Below are 19,293 nucleotides of genomic sequence, written 5' to 3'. Positions count from 1 at the left end.
CTAGCCTGGTCCCAGATAGGTTTATGCTGTATAGACATCATTGCTGAACAAGAACTATAGGAGTTGGCTATACAGTATATGAGATATTATACAGTCTCTGTACAGCAAAAGAAGATCTGGGACTGGGCTAGTTCCAGCTCTCTTCCATCGCCGACAAAAAAATAAGTTACAAAGGAAGGGAACGCCCTCTGTGTGAAAGTTTTTTTTACTTTGAATTTGCCAATAATCCTTTCTTCATCCGCCATGTTCTGGTCGTCGTCGTCTCCGGCCTTCCCTCTGAACAGGTTGAAGGTGTGAAGCCAATCTTCAAAGTTATCAAACTCATTCTCCAGCTCCTTGGGGTACACCTAATGAGGAAATACAAAAAGTACTCTATACATTAAAAACATCATAAAAAAATAAAAAACATATTTAAACATATAAACAACCAATAAAGAGTATACAGTATTTGACCCAAAACTGCCCAGAGATTTCAAACCATTGCCCAGACTTGTTTAAGCTTAGAGACAGGTTCCAGTGGGTAAAACTGGGATAAAGTGTTTGAAATTACAATTCTGGTTGTAATAACATAATACACTGAGTAATCACATACCTGTAGCTCATTAATGTTGTGCTTTTTCTTCTCTGGTATGTCTCCAGGCCCAGCCCTCTTCTTCTCCTTTTTTCCCTTGCCTCTCTTTCCTTTGACAAGAGAGTCATCAGGTTTGATCTCTGAGAATAGGTTAGGAGTGAGGGATGAGGGGGAGTGAGGGTGGAGGGATGGAGAGTTGGTGCACACTCAAGACATGAATTCAACATGCAAGTTGAGAAACCAATGTATTTTGGCCACTGTATACATAATATGAACAGTATATACAGTGAATGCCAGTGCAACAGTCAGAATAGCTAAGACAACATTTACCCAATAGGAATAGGTCATTAGCTTAGCTTAAGTATAAACTGTATCACTAAACTTCTTTCTCAAGGCCATCAGAATGTTAAACAGCCATCTCCAGCACATCAGAGGCTGCTGCCTATAGACATAGATTAGGAATCACTGGCCACTTTAAGGAAATGAAACACTAGCCGCTTTAATAATGTCTCCACATCTGGCACACAATCTCTGCATAATAGTGCATTTGAGATTCCAAAACATTTGTTCAAGTTAGTTTTCTATAAATATTTAATGTATCGTGTTATGTAAAAGCTATACATAATACTATATAAGCACTAAATGTGGTTTTATTAGTCATATTATTCTTAGTCAACTTTCATGGCAGGGCTATGGTAATATATAGCAGGAGAGCAGGAGGAGGTCATTATATGAGTTATGAAGTGATGGAAATCATGGATTCATGTCTGTGTAAATGTATGCAGTGATCAACTACAACAGAGATGTCAGGGGTCATATGAAGTGTTAGTAGTACGGGTTGTCATGATTAGAAGAGGACAGCATGTATTAGGCAGATGAAAGTGGGCATAGAACACAACCTGACAACATAATCATTCCCTTTTACCAGAACAATTATATTCTACTTTAAAGTCTCATTCAATATACAGAGATTCATGATTATGCTGGACCATCTACAAGACATAGTATCTACTTGTCAATATCTACCAAATTAACAAACATCAACAGCCTAAATTGATGATACATAATACAATGTATATTTGTATGAAATGTGTACAGATATGGTTTAGATCTAATAGATTTGCTGCTCTTGTGTTTTCCACATTAGTTTCGGATTGTTTTTTGTTACCTCCGCCCTCAGCAGCAATATCCTGGTCCTCTTTCTCCTCAGCATCCGCCATAGCTGCCTCCTGAGCCTTGAGAATCTACAGAGTGGGACACACAAACCAATAATATCCGATACATATTGACAGGATCACTTTTTAAATTCATTCATGAATGTTAAAATGGAGCCAAATGGAGCCATTTTCCCGGATGGCCTCACCTCCATCAGAGTTTCGATCGAGGCAAAGTACTTGGACCACCAATCCAACATGCTTTCATCAAACTCCTCCTCCTCCACCTCATCTCCTCCCTTCTTCCTTTTCTTCTTCTTCCCTCCTTTCTCATCCTCCTAAAAGGATCCATGCAAGGTTAGATTACAGGTTGCAATAGGCCTTTCAAACGACTGTACTAACATTGCTCCTAACATTGAGAAACAGAGACATTCCCAGATCAACGTCATAAACACCTACCTCGATTTTAACCACAGCATCAGACCCCTGGGGGAAAAAAACACACAACATATATCAATCATATTACAACTCAGTTAGATGTCATGTTTTATTTACGTTTATTACTAAAGCTAACATTCATTTAATGGTGTGAGATCTTACAGAGTCCAGCTTGACCATGGTCTCCATCTTCTTGATGGTGGGCTCTGGCTCATAGTTGACAATGATCTCCTCTGTGAGAGGACAAAGACTGCATTAGTATGTACAAATGAAAGTGTAAGGGCACAGCGAGGTATGGGTTTATTTGTGCGTGTGTGTGTGCATGTGCGTGTGTGTGCGTGCATGTATGTGTGTGTACCTTGAGTGTTCAAGTTGTTGGCGTGCTTGTCTGCTGCCCGGTAAATGAACTTGCGTAGGGTGGTGACAGCATGGTTCCCCACCAGGGTGTAACGACCGAAAGCTCTGCAGTCCACCACCCTGATGTTCAGGGGAGGGTGAAGCAGCTCGTTCTCAGGCAGATCCTGGAGAGCACAAGTTCACAGTAAATAAATGGGCTAAATTTAGCACCTATACGGTGTCATTTCCTGTTTGTAAAATGGTTGTCCGGTTAATAACCAGATTACAACCAATTGTTACAATAAGGTAGAGATTTCGTTTTCATCACGCCCGTCACGGTGTCATGGGAAAGTCGTTATATCTGGGTTGTTATAAGGTGAGATAACCAGGTGAACGATGGAATGACTTTAAAGAGAACTTACCACCTCAAACATCTTAACCAGAGTGCCGAAGTTGGGATTTTTCTTGTAGTTCTGGATGAGGGAAGACTGGACTCCTTTACCGGCACATTCTATGTCCACACGAGGCCTGTCCACCGCGACTAGGTTGACCCTCTTCAGGTCCCTCAGGCCCCAGAACAGCACCTACATTTCAGTAACACTTTATTTAAAGGGTGCCTACATAAGGACTTCATAACACATTTATAACCCACACACACTACATTCATAAGCAGTACATAAAGATTTCACACGTTACATCAACATTTACAGTGCAATATAGCAGTGCAATAATAGCCACATTTACAGTGCAATAATAGCCACACTTCCTGTATTTCAAGGCCAAGAGGAGTTGAATTCCCACCTCGATCCTGTACTTGCTGAGGACTGGTCTGATGCCCAGAGGGACAGGTAGGATAGGACCACGGTCCATGTCTGTGGGACCGTCGATGGGCGGCAGGTCAGCTTTACCATGAGGACCAATCTGAAGCATGAACAGATATAATATAATAATAATAATATGATATATGCCATTTAGAAGTGCCTTTTATCCAAAACAACTTACAGACATGCGTGCATACATTTTAAGTCTGGGTGGCCCCGGGAATTGAACCCACAATCCTGCCATACTCTACCAACTGAGCCATACAGGAGACTGCAGACATCAACATTACTGGTTAATTTGGGTCTAATCAAAGCATTTATAATTACATGTCTGGCAGACATTTCCTTTTGTTTGACTGTTATTAAAGGACCAGGGGATTTTAAAGGCCCAATGCATAAGATTGTCCTGTGTTTTATATATATTTCCACACTATGAAGGCAACTTGAAAGTCAACGTTCATTGTGTGTTCCTCTATAGTGTGGAGAGTTGATCGATTGCCAGGCTCACCTGCAGCAGTTCGAAGGCCGCCAGCATCTCTCCAGCGGCGCAGTTCCCCCTATAGATCTGGTAGTACTCTAGTTGGGGAGGGAAACGTGGATGTCCATAGTGTTCATCCGCCATCTTGGTTATAGGCTTGGCGAAGGTCCTGCCCATGAACTCTGCTTTGCCCTGGAGTCACATCATAACAGGGAGACATGGGATACAATCCAAATATAACCCTGACCCTTCTGTGGTAAATCAAGGTCCACACTACATCCACAAATATTAAGGTTTCAATATTTGAAAGAATGGTCTCTTTGGTATACTGTACAATCTAGAATCCAAGGAAATTAGCCGGTGTTTACATTACAAGCATTTTAAGAGTAAAATGTGACATTTAAAAAACAATACCATAAAGGGTTTTCATGGCACGTCATTCATCAATATGTTAAGTACGGCATCAGCTTTACCTAACACAGAAGCATGGCTTGACAATGCACATGCTTCAAAGCTCAAGAAAACACAACAGAACAACGAAGAACAACTAGCCTGGTTCCAGATCTGTTTGTAATGCTTCGACAACTCGACCATAGGAGTTATCTATACGCACAAACAGATCTGGGACCAGGCTAGAAAACAATGGAAAGACACCCAAACATAAGCAACAAGCTTTCATTGAAGGAATGCAAGAGGGATAAGGCCAGTGAATTTGTCGTTTCAGCTAAATCTTATACCTCTTGCATGCCTTGGGCCAAGGCTCTCCAACCCTGTTCCTGGAGAGCTACCGTCCTGTAGGTTTTTGCTCCAACCTTAATCTAGCACACCTGATTGTAATAATTAGCTGGTTGATGAACTGAATCCATGTGGCTGAATCAGGCTGGTTACAACTGGGACTGGAGTAAAAAAAACTTCAGGAGGGTAGCTCTCCAGGAACAGGGTTGGAGAGTCCTGCCTTGGAGCATAACGCTACTTCAAGCTGTCAATCAGAATTCAGTTCACACTCTACTTATCCCGAGTAAAGGTCATCCAAAACAATGGTGTTTATGTTCAGGAATGAATTATATGATCATCAGTTGAGTCAACATATACATTCTTTCAAAAATAATTCATAACAATTCTGTCCAATCTGATACATATATAATGGGCCACGTTCTTTTACAATGACGCTAACAAAGTACATGCTACAGTATCTCTTTCAAACGCAGAGCCTAATTCATATTTGAATGACATTTATGTTACTTGGACAACTTGAGCAGCAAGGAAAGAGTGGTCTGGAAATCTAAACGACTGTATGCGTTGTCAGATGATCCATTGAAATTCAGATAGAATCTGTTATGATAGATCTGTTCTGACATGAGTTCTAACCAGGCATCATGCTTACCACCGTGTCCTGGTCATAGATTTCTATGACGATGATAGGCGGGTCGTCCCTCAGTTCTCCGACTTCTCCGAACAGTTCTACGTTGTCATACACCATCAGCTGGTCCCAGGTGGGGCACAGTGTCTCATTCAGCACCTGGGCAGAGAGTGACATTCATTCATTGATTCATTAAATTCACTCACCATCTTGTTACTCTCATTCACCATTCTGCACCGTGTAATTCTTATACGGACTCTTTAATTACTGGACCAAACTTCACCACGGTTCAAAGACGATAGTTATATTTGTGGATTCACTGTATTTTGTAATGAACAAACAAACAAACAATCAAATCTAGGTTGTCCTACCTCTGTGACCTGGCTGTGTGTGGAGAAGAAGACCCTGGCGAAGGGGTCTGAGAGGCCGCTGCTGTCTGCTGCAAACAGGCTGCGAGCCTGGTACATATGGACCCTCAGCTGGAAGATCTGCTTCACTGTGGAGGAGGAAGATTCACAAGCATTTATCAATGAGATACTCTAGTTTCCCTTATTCATAGTGACACAATATGTGCACAAAATTTGAATTTTAAGAAAATGCATTTCGATTCCCTGACGGTCTGAGGGCAGCCTGGTGGTCCCTAAGACCTAAGACTACAGGGGTAAGTTCAAGGGATTTGTCTACTCAAATCATTATATTTCTATGGAGATGTGTACTCATGCACGGGACGTTATCATCTCCCTTACTCATGTAGACCACAGATAATGTTAGCACTTTATCCGTGAGATTCCTTAGTTATCCCTTTATGCGTGGTGATATACGCGGCTCATCGGACACCATCGGTCTCCCTTACTCGTGTATGTGAGGCTGATGGGGGGAGCAGACTGCGAGCCAGGTCCTTTCAGCATCTTGTTCTCCTCGAAGCCGTTGGGCAGCCCAGACAGGAAGTCCTTCCTCTGACGGTTCAGACCCAGCCACAGGTAGATCTCTGTCTTAGCCTGCACTGTCCAGCCAGCTGCCCCAAAGCCCTTCTTACCAGGCAGCTGGAGTGATAAGGCAAATACACAAATGGAAAATCAGATGGACACACCAGTAGTAATTCAGATGGACACACCAGTAGTGATTCAGATGGACACACCAGTAGTGATTCAGATGGACACACCAGTAGTGATTCAGATGGACACACCAGTAGTGATTCAGATCTAGTGGAAAAGGGGACGGCTGTAAATGATAAAATCTTTTGGAGTTCAAGCCAAATAAATAAGCACACATTGGAAGAGGAAGCATGCATAGGTTTGGTTATGGATGTAGAATAACTATGCACAGACCTTGAAGAAGATGGTTTTGACTTTGCCACAGTCCTTCCCGGTCTCCTCGTCCACCCCGGAGTACAGGATGTCTTTGGAGGGGACACGGGCGTAGGCAATACGCTTGTTGTTACTCATCATCCAGATGTAGACGTCCGGGATGCTGTGCTGCGGCTGCCATTACACATAGAGGAATAAAACAACCAATCAATCAAATAAATATTGATTGGAAAGCGTGTAGCTCAAACATATATACGTATACGATAGAAGAAAAGAAAGATGAACAAAGACTTCTAGAATGGTATCAATAGTTTTAGACGCATTAACAAATGATGTACGTACGGTATATGTACCCCTTGCTGACTTACCTCATCAGCGAGGAACCTGAGCTTCTGGAGGAAGTTCTGAACCAGCTTGATCTTATCTCTCACTGTGTTCTTCTTCACCTGCGTCCTGATGGTCTTAGCCTGCTGACCTATGCTCTCCTACAAGCACACACAATGAGACAATCATCCTTTTTAGCACACAAACACAATATGAATCAATATGATAGAATAGTAGATACAATGGTAATGGTGGCCCCATGTGTCTCAGTTGGTAAAGCGTGGCTCTTGCAACACCAGGATTGTGGGTTTGATTCCCACGGGGGACCAGTAAGAACAAATATGAAAACATACGTACGTACTCGCTACTGTAAGTCACTCAGGATAAGAGCGTCGGTAAAATGTAGTAGGAGAGCCATACAAAGAAGTCTTACAATGCATTATAACCACATCATAATGTATTATACCTGTAGGCTTTGAGTAAAGTGTTACCCGCAAAGATAATATACAGTATATAATTCTGTATGTAATTCGGTGGTGTTACCAACATAATAAATACAAATATCACAATAATCTTTGGCTCATGTGTGCCGTACCAGTTCCCTCATGCAGGACTTGAGTCTCTCCTTGTCCAGCTTGGTCCTCCCAGTCTGATTCTGGTCTTTGTTAGCCAGAGTCAGAAATTGACTGAAGAAATAATTCAATGTTAGCCAATACTGCATCCCAAATGGCACCCTATTCCCTAAATAGTGCACCAATTGTGACCAGAGACCTATGGACTCTGGTCAAAAGTAGTGCACTACATAGGGAATAGGGTGCCATAATTGTGTAAGTAAGTAGAGAGCAAATATGGCTTGGCTAGCTAGGCTCAGTAGTGTGGAAAGGGTAAGTAGGCACCTGCATCCGTTGCCGAGATCCTCCAGGACCCCTCTCAGTCTGCGTTCCGGATAGGCCTTCTCTGTCTTAATGACCTCCTGAACATCGTTCAGACCCTCCTCCTGTTGACACAGTGTTATAGACATGTTAGAACATTAGGATGCTTTAATAATGTTGTTGAAAGTGAAAATAACAGGGCTGGGAATTGCCAGGGACCTCACGATACAATATTATCATGAGGTTTAGGTGCCGATACGATATGTAACTGTATCGATCCCCCCCCCCCCCCCCCCCAATCACTAGAAAATATAATGCTGTAATTATGTTGTTTTTACACATTTTGATGGGTATTAAGGTAGTTGACTGACTCACCAGTTTATCTGCAATGTTGTCCATGATGTTGGCATTGTACAGTCTTCTTCTCTGGTCCTGCCACCAGCTCTTGATATAAATACACGGCTTCCTCTCAAAGTACGGCAGGTGGAAATAGTTTCTGAAAGTTTGAGATGCATAAAGAGAGACACTGAAACCTGACCTAGTGAGATCTACGATCTGGTTGCAGTGAACAACAATCCCAGTGGGAAAACTGGCTGAAATGATTGATATAAGAACTAGTCCACAAGCAGAACTAACATCATTTCAACCAGCTTTCCCCGCTGTCCTGTAATACTCTGCTTATGTGTGTGTTGGGATCTGACCTGTCGGTGATGACCGGTTTCATGGGCGGGGTGGAGGACACGGAGACCAGGTCATTATCATCCCCCTCCTCTTCATCACTGGAGCCTTGGATCAGCTCTGACTCCTCTTCATCTCCGTCTCCCCCACTCCTTTTCCCGCTACCCGACTTGGGTTTGGTCACGCCGTCAATTTCGCTCCCATAGTTCCCTAGTTAAAAGACGCAAGTTTAAAATATGATTATGAACATGACAACAAACAGATCATCAAGGATTGGTTACCCAGACCCAGATTAAGCCTAGTCCTTGATTTAACAAAATTAATAATGGAGAATCTTCATTGAGGGACTGTTTCCCAGACACCGATTAAGCCTAGTCCTAGACTAAAAAACACAGGACTAGGCTTAATCTGTATCCAAAAAACCTGCCCTACATGTGCTACCTGCTGCCTTAGTATTATGGTGTAACTTGAAGTCAGTTTTATTGATATAATAGGGCTGAATTCTAACCTGAATTCTATGTGGCTTAACTTTGCATAGACCATGCACTGATGTCAAGGGGAGATGAGTGAGTATTGAAGCTACCAACCTATCGTAACCTCGAAGCTGATTGGTTTGTCCCCGATCTTCCTGTCAATCATGGTGGCCTCCAGGAACACCCCGAAGAGGAAGAACTCTTCTACTTTCCCTGTGGCGCTCTAGATGAAGAGACACAAAGATTAACTTGTACATACATTATAACAGGAATAATTCTCCCACCTTCCCAGTGGAATTCTGGATGGATAGGGAGTAGAGACATAAATATTCATTTGGAAAACATTATCAGGAGGAACACCTCCCCTTTCACAGTGGTGTTCTGGATGGATGGAGAGACAAAGATTAAAAGAATACTTTGGGATTTTGGCAATGATGCCCTTCATCTACTTCCCCAGATGAACTCATGGATACCATTTTTATGAGTTAGCGGAAGTTTTGCAAGCCAATGCTTACTAGCGTTAGCGCAATGACTGTTAGTCTATGGGTATCTAGTAGCATGCTAGCATTTTCATTCTGTCATTGTGGTAACGCTAGTTAGCATTGGCTCGCGACATTGCCTAGCTTTCTTCATACTGGACACAGAGCGATAAAAATTGTATCCACGAGTACATCTGACTCGGTGCAAGTAGATTGCCAAAATCCCGAAGCATCCCTTTAATATGGACACCCTCATATGTGATAATTAAGCAATAAGGCATGAGGAGGTGTAGTAAATGGCCAATTTACCAGGTTCCTGATCACAACAAACCCCAGAGGTGCCTTATTGCTATTATAAACTGGTTACCAACGTAATTAGAGCAGTAAAAATAAATGTTTTGTCATACCCGTGGTTTACTGTCTGATATACCACGGCTTTCAGCCAATCAGCATTAACGGGAGATGTATGCCTTGATAATGCTGTGATGTGTACTATATGGTGTCTGATATATGAAAATATAGTGTATAAAAGAGTATGGTGAGTATTTTAATGATGAGTATGAAAACACGGAACATGCAGAGCTCTAGTTCAGGACTCTGGCAAAGACCAGAGACGCTTACATAGACTCTCTCTCGCTCGACCGGCTCTATTGTGTGACTTACATTGTCTGAACACATAAACATAACTCTATTAATGGAAACAGTCAGTTAATAATGTAGCATCAGCGATCGGCTAAATAAAGATGATCAATAATTTAGTCTGATTGCACTGTGATGACCTGTTTGTTGTGAGCTGTGAGTCCCAATAGGAGGGTTTATCTGCTTGAGCAGTCACCCATGAGAGGGAGGGAGAGAGAGAGACACACACACACAGAGAGACCCAACGAGAGAGAGACACAGAGAGAGAGAAAGAGGTAGAGACAGTGTGTGTGTGTATGTGTGTACGAGCAAGCGTGTGAATATTTACATACATGCATGTGTGTGAGACCCACCTCTGAGATGTTAGGCACCCCCTCCACCTGCACCTCGGTGGAGCTCATGATATCCGGGGAGGAGGTGTCCAGGATCTCCACACCCAGGCTGACCAGCAGGCGGGCTCTGAAGGACACCCCCTCCCCCAGACCCTCGTTCAGGTCCTGGTGCTCGTCCATGATGGTGTAGCTACGAGTGGAGCCATACATGTTCACCCAAGCCGGACCCAGGGTGGGAAGGAAGCCTGGCAGAGTATGGGTGTAAAGAGCATGGCAATTTGGCAAGTGCGTTTGGAGATTGGAGCGGTAACACAGCCAACTCCGGACCACACACTGGCAAACCGCAAAACGCCTCTCTTGTCGGTTACAATTTGTCAGACTATTTCATGAGGTAACACTTCCACAATTTGCTCCAGCTGGGACTTGGCACCTGTTTCACTTTCCTTTACTCCATACAAACACCAAAATATAACAAATGAAAGACACAAGAAAGAAACACAACGCACAGTATCTTCTTCATTAAGGGAAACATTTCTACACTGAAGAACCTTTGTCTCCATCATTGGCGATCTTTCTCAGGTCAATGAAGTGTGTTCCGAGGGCCACGTCGTTCACTTTGTCCGAGTCTCGGATCTGGACCTTCATGCGTTTGCAGAGCGGTGGAAACATCTCAGTGAAGACGATCTGCTCGTTCCAGATTGGCTCGTAGCTGCTCTTCTGGATAGACGTTTTCCCCTGGGATCACAAAGCAGTCCACTTAAACAATACAATAATACAAGTTGCATATAACATAACATATCATATGATGAGAGAAAGTTTGTGAACCATTTAGGATTTTCTGTATTTCTGCATAAATTTGACCTAAAATGTGATTAGATCTTCATCTAAGTCCTAATAATAGATCAAGTGAACATGATTTAACAAATAACAAAAACAATTGTACTTTTTCCATTTATTTATTTTGCAAGTTGGTCCAACATTCGATATCTTTGTCGGAAAAAGTATGTGAACCTCTAGATCAGGTATTCCCAAACTGGGGTACGGGGGTACGGGGGTACGGGCAGTGCCGTCGGGGGCACGCCAAATAAAAAGGTGATTCACATTTAAAAAATCTATATATAATAATAAAAATAGACAAAACATTTTTTCACATTTTCAAACAGTCCATTTATATTTTCCAACAGGGCTATACATTTGGGTGAGTTTTTTTCTCGACTGAGTAGCCTTGCTTCACTACCAAAAATAAAATTAAACCATCTAGTGTTCAGCAAAATAACAACAGAATGTCAAATACAGGTAGCCTAGTCAAATAATTAACATCCAATCACATTAACCGTTACTCTCTCACGGGAATCCTTCACTCTTGTGCAAATATTTACAAACGAAACATGACAATTTCAAAAATAAGCCACAGGAGTTTTTTGAGCGAGAATAAACGCCTTTTGAGTAGTAAGACATGAATAAAAGCAACAGATACCATTAATAAGAAGGGGCTAGAAGCGTCTGATATGGTGAGCTACCGAGTGTCTAGGACAGGCAAGCCCCATACTATTGTGGAGGACATAATTCTTCCTGCTGCCGTGGATATGGCTGAGACAATGTTGTGGGGAAAGGCCTAAAAAACTATACAGACAATATCTTCATCAAACAACACTGTTTCACGACGCATCAGTGACATGGCAGGAGATGTTTTGAAACAATTACAGCTTCGCATACAAGCCAGTGAATTATATGCGTTACAGCTGGATGAGTCAACAGACGTGGCGGGCCTGGCACAGCTCCTGGTAAATGTCCGTTACGTTTATGGGGAGTCAATTAACAAGGAAGACATCCTCTTCTGCAAACCACTGGAAACCAGGACAACATGAGAGGATATTTTAAGTACTCGACAGCTTTGTGACATCAAATGGACTTTGGTGGTCAAGGTGTGTTAGTATCTGTACTGATGGCGCAAAAGCCAACGCAGGGAGACATAGTGGAGTGGTAACGTGCGTGCAAGCAGTTGCTCCCAACGCCACTTGGGTATACTGCAGCATCCACAGAGAGGCTCTTGCTGCCAAGGGAATGCCTAACAGCTTGAAATACGTTTTGGACACTACAGTGAAAAGGGTTAACTTTGTTAAAGCAAGGCCCCTGAACTCTTGCGTATTTTCTGCATTATGCAATGATATGGGCAGCGACCATGTAACGCTTTTACAACATACAGATGTGCGCTGGTTATCAAGGGGCAAAGTATTGACACATTTTTTCTAATTGAGAGACGAGCTTAAAGTTTTCATTACTGACCCTCATTTTCACTTGTCTGACCAATTGCATGATGACGAGTTTCTCACACAACTGGCCTATCTGGGTGATGTTTTTTCTCACCTGACCTGAATGATCTGAATCTAGGATCACAGGGACTCTCCGCAACTATATTCAATGTGGAGGACAAAATTGAGGATATGATAAAGAAGTTGGAGCTCTTCTCTGCCTGCATTAACAAGGACAACACACAGGTCTTTCCATCATTGTATGATTTTTTTGTGTGCAAATGAACTCAAGCTTACGGACAATGTCAAATGTGATATAGCGAAGCACCTGAGTGAGTTGGGTGAGCATTATGCAGGTACTTTCCGAAACGGACGACACAAACAACTGGATTCATTATCCCTTTCATTCCCTGCCTCCAGTCCACTTACCGATGTCTGAACAAGAGAGCCTATTCAAAATTGCAACAAGCGGTTCTGTGAGAATGTAATTTAATCAGATTTCTGGATAGGGATGCGCTCAGAGTTTCTTGCCTTAGCAAATCGCACTGTTAAGACACAAATGCCCTTTGCAACCATGTACATATGTGAGAGTGGATTTTCCGCCCTCACTAGCATGAAAACTAAATACAGGCGTGTGTGGAAAATGATTTAAGACTGATACTCTCTCCAATACAACCCAACATTGCAGAGTTAGGCGCATCCTTTCAAGCACACCCTTCTCATTAACCTGTGGTGAGTTATTCACATTTTTTGATGAACATATAAGGTTTTGTATGTAAGATGGCGAAATAAAGAGCAAAATGATTGATTATTATTATATTATTATTTGTGCCCTGGTCCTATAAGAGCTCTTTGTCACTTCCCACGAGCCAGGTTGTGACAAAAACTCACACTCATTCTTATGTTTAATTAATGTATCGTATAGTGTGTGTGTGTGGCAATCTTACGATGATGGCAATAAAACAACATTTGCGAGTGCGCTTACCCTGGTGCTATAGGGGGTACGCAGCTGGAGGTTGAATGTTTGAAGGGGTACAGGACTATAAAAAGTTTGAGAACCACTGCTCTAGATTAATCAGCTCAATTAAGTGCAGTAAAGCAGTCAAACATTTAGTATTTGGTCCCATTTTCCTTGCTACAGTGAATACATCAAGCTTGTTTTGGAAGACCTTTTGCCCAATAGTAACTGAATGGTGAATGATGACTGGAGTCATTTTCTTTATAAGTGGGAAGATTAGATGTTTCTGAAGACTTCTATATTAATCCTGATAATGCCATTTAAGAAGAAACATGAATAATGATGAATGAGAAAGTTACAGAGGCTACAACAAAACATGTAACATCTCACCATTACCAATAACAGGGGAGATTAGCATTTTTTTTTGTGGGGGGGGGGGTTATGATCTTTTTGCCTCTGTAACCTTCGCACTCATCATTATTAATGATCTACTCAGGATTATCCATAATCATGGTAGCACCCACCTGAATGTAGAAATGTTCAGATACATATTATATTCTTAATAACAATAAAAGTGACTCCAAAATGGTAGACATTATTCACCATTCAGTTCCTGTTAGGCAAAACATAACCCAAAACATAACCTGCAAATTGCATAACCTGCAAACTGCAAATTGCATCCAATGAGCTTCTAGAGTCACGAGGTTGATGTAGTCATTGTGTGCAAGGAATATGTGTTATGGTGAGTGAATGAGGACCCAAAAGCGAACTAACTTAAACAGAGCTTCTTTAATAACCAAACATAGGTAGGCTCAGATAGACCGGCAGATTCCGACAGGACAGGACAAGGTTACAGCAAACATGACGATAGTCTGGCTCAGGCATGAAACACAAACAAGAATCCGACAAGGACAGGAACAGAAACAGAGAGAGATATAGGGACCTAATCAGAGGGAAAAAGGGAACAGGTGGGAAACGGGGTGAATGGGTAGTTAGAGGAGACAAGGAACAGCTAGGAGAAAGCGGGGGAGAAAAGGTAACCTAACAACGACCAGCAGAGGGAGACAGGGTGAAGGGAAAGGACAGAGACAAGACACAACATGACAGTACCCCCCCACTCACCGAGCGCCTCCTGGCGCACTCGAGGAGGAAACCTGGCGGCAACGGAGGAAATCCTCGATCAGCGCACGGTCCAGCACGTCCCGAGAGGGAACCCAACTCCTCTCCTCAGGACCGTACCCCTCCCAATCGACAAGGTACTGGTGACCACGGCCCCGAGGACGCATGTCCAAAATCCTGCGGACCCTGTAGATGGGTGCGCCCTCGACAAGGATGGGGGGGGGGGGGGGGGAAGACGAGCGGGGGCGCGGAGAACGGGCTTAATACAGGAGACATGGAAGACCGGGTGGACGCGACGAAGGTATCGCGGAAGAAGAAGTCGAACTGCGACAGGATTAATGACCCGAGAAATACGGAACGGACCAATGAACCGCGGGGTCAACTTGCGAGAAGCCGTCTTAAGGGGAAGGTTCTGAGTGGAGAGCCAAACTCTCTGACCGCGACAATATCTAGGACTCTTAGTTCTACGCTTATTAGCAGCCCTCACAGTCTGCGCCCTATAACGGCAAAGTGCAGACCTGACCCTCTTCCAGGTGCGCTCGCAACGTTGGACAAAAGCCTGAGCGGAGGGGACGCTGGACTCGGCGAACTGAGATGAGAACAGCGGAGGCTGGTACCCGAGGCTACTCTGAAAAGGAGATAGCCCGGTCGCAGATGAAGGAAGCGAGTTGTGGGCGTATTCTGCCCAGGGGAGCTGTTCTGACCAAGACGCAGGGTTGCGAAAAGAAAGACTGCGTAAGATGCGACCAATAGTCTGATTGGCCCGTTCTGCTTGACCGTTAGACTGGGGGTGAAAGCCGGAAGAGAGACTGACGGAAGCCCCAATCAAACGGCAAAACTCCCTCCAAAATTGAGACGTGAATTGCGGACCTCTGTCCGAAACGACGTCTGACGGAAGGCCATGAATTCTGAAAACATTCTCGATGATGATTTGTGCCGTCTCTTTAGCAGAAGGAAGCTTAGCAAGGGGAATGAAATGAGCCGCCTTAGAGAACCTATCGACAACCGTAAGAATAACAGTCTTCCCCGCTGACGAAGGCAGTCCGGTGACAAAATCTAAGGCGATGTGAGACCACGGTCGGGAGGGAATAGGAAGCGGCCTGAGACGGCCGGCAGGAGGAGAGTTACCGGACTTAGTCTGCGCGCAGACCGAACAAGCAGCCACGAAACGACGCGTGTCATGCTCCCGGGTGGGCCACCAAAAACGCTGGCGAATGGAAGCAAGCGTACCCCGAACGCCAGGGTGGCCGGCTAACTTGGCAGAGTGAGCCCACTGAAGAACGGCCAGACGAGTAGGAACGGGAACGAAAAGAAGGTTCCTAGGACAAGCGCGCGGCGACGGAGTGTGAGTGAGCGCTTGTTTTACCTGCCTCTCAATTCCCCAGACAGTCAACCCGACAACACGCCCCTCAGGGAGAATCCCCTCGGGGTCAGTGGAGGCTACTGAAGAACTGAAGAGACGAGACAAAGCATCAGGCTTGGTGTTCTTAGAGCCCGGACGATAAGAAATCACGAACTCGAAACGAGCGAAAAACAGCGCCCAACGCGCCTGACGCGCATTAAGTCGTTTGGCAGAACGGATGTACTCAAGGTTCCTATGGTCAGTCCAAACGACAAAAGGAACGGTCGCCCCCTCCAACCACTGTCGCCATTCGCCTAGGGCTAACCGGATGGCGAGCAGTTCGCGGTTACCCACATCATAGTTACGTTCCGACGGCGACAGGCGATGAGAAAAATACGCGCATGGGTGGACCTTGTCGTCAGAGAGGGAGCGCTGAGAAAGAATGGCTCCCACGCCCACCTCTGACGCGTCAACCTCGACAACGAACTGTCTAGAGACGTCAGGTGTAACAAGGATAGGAGCGGATGTAAAACGATTCTTGAGGAGATCAAAAGCTCCCTGGGCGGAAACGGACCACTTAAAGCACGTCTTGACAGAAGTAAGGGCTGTGAGAGGAGCGGCCACCTGACCGAAATTACGGATGAAACGACGATAGAAGTTCGCGAAGCCGAGAAAGCGCTGCAGCTCGACGCGTGACTTAGGGACGGGCCAATCAATGACAGCTTGGACTTTAGCGGGATCCATCTTAATGCCTTCAGCGGAAATAACAGAACCGAGAAATGTGACGGAGGAGGCATGAAAAGTGCACTTCTCAGCCTTCACAAAAAGACAATTCTCTAAAAGGCGCTGGAGGACACGTCGAACGTGCTGAACATGAATCTGGAGTGACGGTGAAAAAATCAGGATATCGTCAAGGTAAACGAAAACAAAGATGTTCAGCATGTCTCTCAGGACATCATTGACTAATGCCTGAAAGACAGCTGGAGCGTTAGCGAGGCCGAAAGGAAGAACCCGGTATTCAAAGTGCCCTAACGGAGTGTTAAACGCCGTCTTCCACTCGTCCCCCTCCCTGATGCGCACGAGATGGTAAGCGTTACGAAGGTCCAACTTAGTGAAAAACCTGGCTCCCTGCAGGATCTCGAAGGCTGAAGACATAAGAGGAAGCGGATAACGATTCTTAACTGTTATGTCATTCAGCCCTCGATAATCTATGCAGGGGCGCAGAGACCCGTCCTTCTTCTTGACAAAAAAAAACCCCGCTCCGGCGGGAGAGGAGGAGGGGACTATGGTACCGGCGTCAAGAGCTACAGACAAATAATCCTCGAGAGCCTTACGTTCGGGAGCCGACAGAGAGTATAGTCTACCCCGGGGGGGAGTGGTTCCCGGAAGGAGATCAATACTACAATCATACGACCGGTGTGGAGGAAGAGAGGTGGCCCTGGACCGACTGAACACCGTGCGCAGATCGTGATATTCCTCCGGCACCCCTGTCAAATCACCAGGCTCCTCCTGTGAAGAAGAGACAGAGGAAACAGGAGGGATAGCAGACATTAAACATTTCACATGACAAGAGATGTTCCAGGAGAGGATAGAATTACTAGACCAATTAATGGAAGGATTATGACAAACTAGCCAGGGATGGCCCAAAACAACAGGTGTAAAAGGTGAACGAAAAATCAAAAAAGAAATGGTTTCGCTATGATTACCAGAAACAGTGAGGGTTAAAGGTAGCGTCTCACGCTGAATCCTGGGGAGAGGACTACCATCCAGGGCGAACAAGGCCGTGGACTCCCTTAACTGTCTGAGAGGAATGTCATGTTCCCGAGCCCAGGTCTCGTCCATAAAACAGCCCTCCGCCCCAGAGTCTATTAAGGCACTGCAGGAAGCTGACGAACCGGTCCAGCGTAGATGGACCGACAAGGTAGTGCAGGATCTTGAAGGAGAGACAGGAGTAGTAGCGCTCACCAGTAGCCCTCCGCTTACTGATGAGCTCTGGCTTTTACTGGACATGAAGTGACAAAATGACCAGCAGAACCGCAATAGAGACAGAGGCGGTTGGTGATTCTCCGTTCCCTCTCCTTAGTCGAGATGCGGATACCTCCCAGCTGCATAGGCTCAGCTCCCGAGCCGGCAGAGGAAGATGGTAGTGATGCGGAGAGGGGGGCAACGGAGAACGCGAGCTCCTTTCCACGAGCTCGGTGACGCAGATCAACCCGTCGCTCAATGCGAATAGCGAGTTCAATCAGGGAATCCACGCTGGAAGGAACCTCCCGGGAGAGAATCTCATCCTTTACCTCGGCGCGGAGACCCTCCAGAAAACGAGCGAGCAAAGCCGGCTCGTTCCAGCCACTGGAGGCAGCAAGAGTGCGAAACTCAATAGAGTAGTCTGTTATGGATCGATTACCTTGACATAGGGAAGACAGGGCCCTGGAAGCCTCCTCCCCAAAAACAGATCGATCAAAAACCCGTATCATCTCCTCCTTAAAGTCCTGATACTGGTTAGTACACTCAGCCCTTGCCTCCCAGATTGCCGTGCCCCACTCACGAGCCCGTCCAATAAGGAGAGATATGACGTAGGCGACACGAGCAGTGCTCCTGGAGTAAGTGTTGGGCTGGAGAGAAAACACAATATCACACTGGGTGAGGAACGAGCGGCATTCAGTGGGCTCCCCAGAGTAACACGGCGGGTTATTGATTCTGGGCTCCGGAGATTCGAAAGCCCTGGAAGTGGCCGGTGGATCGAGGCGGAGATGGTGAACCTGTTCTGTGAGGTTGGAGACTTGGGTGGCCAGGGTCTCAACGGCATGTCGAGCAGCAGACACTTCCTGCTCGTGTCTGCCTAGCATCGCTCCCTGGATCCCGACGGCTGAGTGGAGAGGATCCGAAGTCGCTGGGTCCATTCTTGGTCGGATTCTTCTGTTATGGTGAGTGAATGAGGACCCAAAAGCGAACTAACTTAAACAGAGCTTCTTTAATAACCAAACATAGGTAGGCTCAGATAGACCGGCAGATTCCGACAGGACAGGACAAGGTTACAGCAAACATGACGATAGTCTGGCTCAGGCATGAAACACAAACAAGAATCCGACAAGGACAGGAACAGAAACAGAGAGAGATATAGGGACCTAATCAGAGGGAAAAAGGGAACAGGTGGGAAACGGGGTGAATGGGTAGTTAGAGGAGACAAGGAACAGCTGGGAGAAAGCGGGGGAGAAAAGGTAACCTAACAACGACCAGCAGAGGGAGACAGGGTGAAGGGAAAGGACAGAGACAAGACACAACATGACAATATGGGACCAAATACGACACTTTTGACTACTTTAAATCACTTAATTGAGCTGATTAATCTAGAGGTTCACA

General features: G+C 45.0%; 1 protein-coding gene across 1 annotated transcript in view; it reads right to left on the bottom strand.

The window, feature by feature from the left end:
• LOC139374189 (otoferlin-like) overlaps window positions 1-19,293 on the bottom strand; it is a 37,469-nt gene that overhangs the window by 11,365 nt on the left and 6,811 nt on the right. Inside the window, exons 9-30 of the mRNA XM_071115205.1 lie at window positions 10,811-10,997; window positions 10,284-10,507; window positions 8,927-9,035; window positions 8,363-8,549; window positions 8,037-8,157; window positions 7,686-7,786; window positions 7,385-7,475; window positions 6,834-6,950; window positions 6,487-6,639; window positions 6,012-6,201; window positions 5,530-5,654; window positions 5,183-5,317; window positions 3,829-3,990; window positions 3,301-3,420; window positions 2,922-3,083; window positions 2,522-2,684; window positions 2,326-2,396; window positions 2,185-2,211; window positions 1,935-2,063; window positions 1,740-1,815; window positions 593-711; window positions 210-347 (exon numbers count right to left, since the gene is read on the bottom strand). Of these exons, the coding sequence (XP_070971306.1) occupies window positions 210-347; window positions 593-711; window positions 1,740-1,815; window positions 1,935-2,063; window positions 2,185-2,211; window positions 2,326-2,396; window positions 2,522-2,684; window positions 2,922-3,083; window positions 3,301-3,420; window positions 3,829-3,990; window positions 5,183-5,317; window positions 5,530-5,654; window positions 6,012-6,201; window positions 6,487-6,639; window positions 6,834-6,950; window positions 7,385-7,475; window positions 7,686-7,786; window positions 8,037-8,157; window positions 8,363-8,549; window positions 8,927-9,035; window positions 10,284-10,507; window positions 10,811-10,997 (2,907 nt within the window). The remainder of the gene's footprint in view (window positions 1-209; window positions 348-592; window positions 712-1,739; window positions 1,816-1,934; window positions 2,064-2,184; window positions 2,212-2,325; window positions 2,397-2,521; window positions 2,685-2,921; window positions 3,084-3,300; window positions 3,421-3,828; window positions 3,991-5,182; window positions 5,318-5,529; window positions 5,655-6,011; window positions 6,202-6,486; window positions 6,640-6,833; window positions 6,951-7,384; window positions 7,476-7,685; window positions 7,787-8,036; window positions 8,158-8,362; window positions 8,550-8,926; window positions 9,036-10,283; window positions 10,508-10,810; window positions 10,998-19,293) is intronic.

Source organism: Oncorhynchus clarkii, chromosome 19 (genome assembly GCF_045791955.1).
Source record: "Oncorhynchus clarkii lewisi isolate Uvic-CL-2024 chromosome 19, UVic_Ocla_1.0, whole genome shotgun sequence".
NCBI classification, from domain to species: domain Eukaryota; kingdom Metazoa; phylum Chordata; class Actinopteri; order Salmoniformes; family Salmonidae; genus Oncorhynchus; species Oncorhynchus clarkii.
The sequence above is the reverse complement of the archived record's forward strand: the minus strand, read 5'-3'. Positions and strand labels throughout refer to the sequence as shown.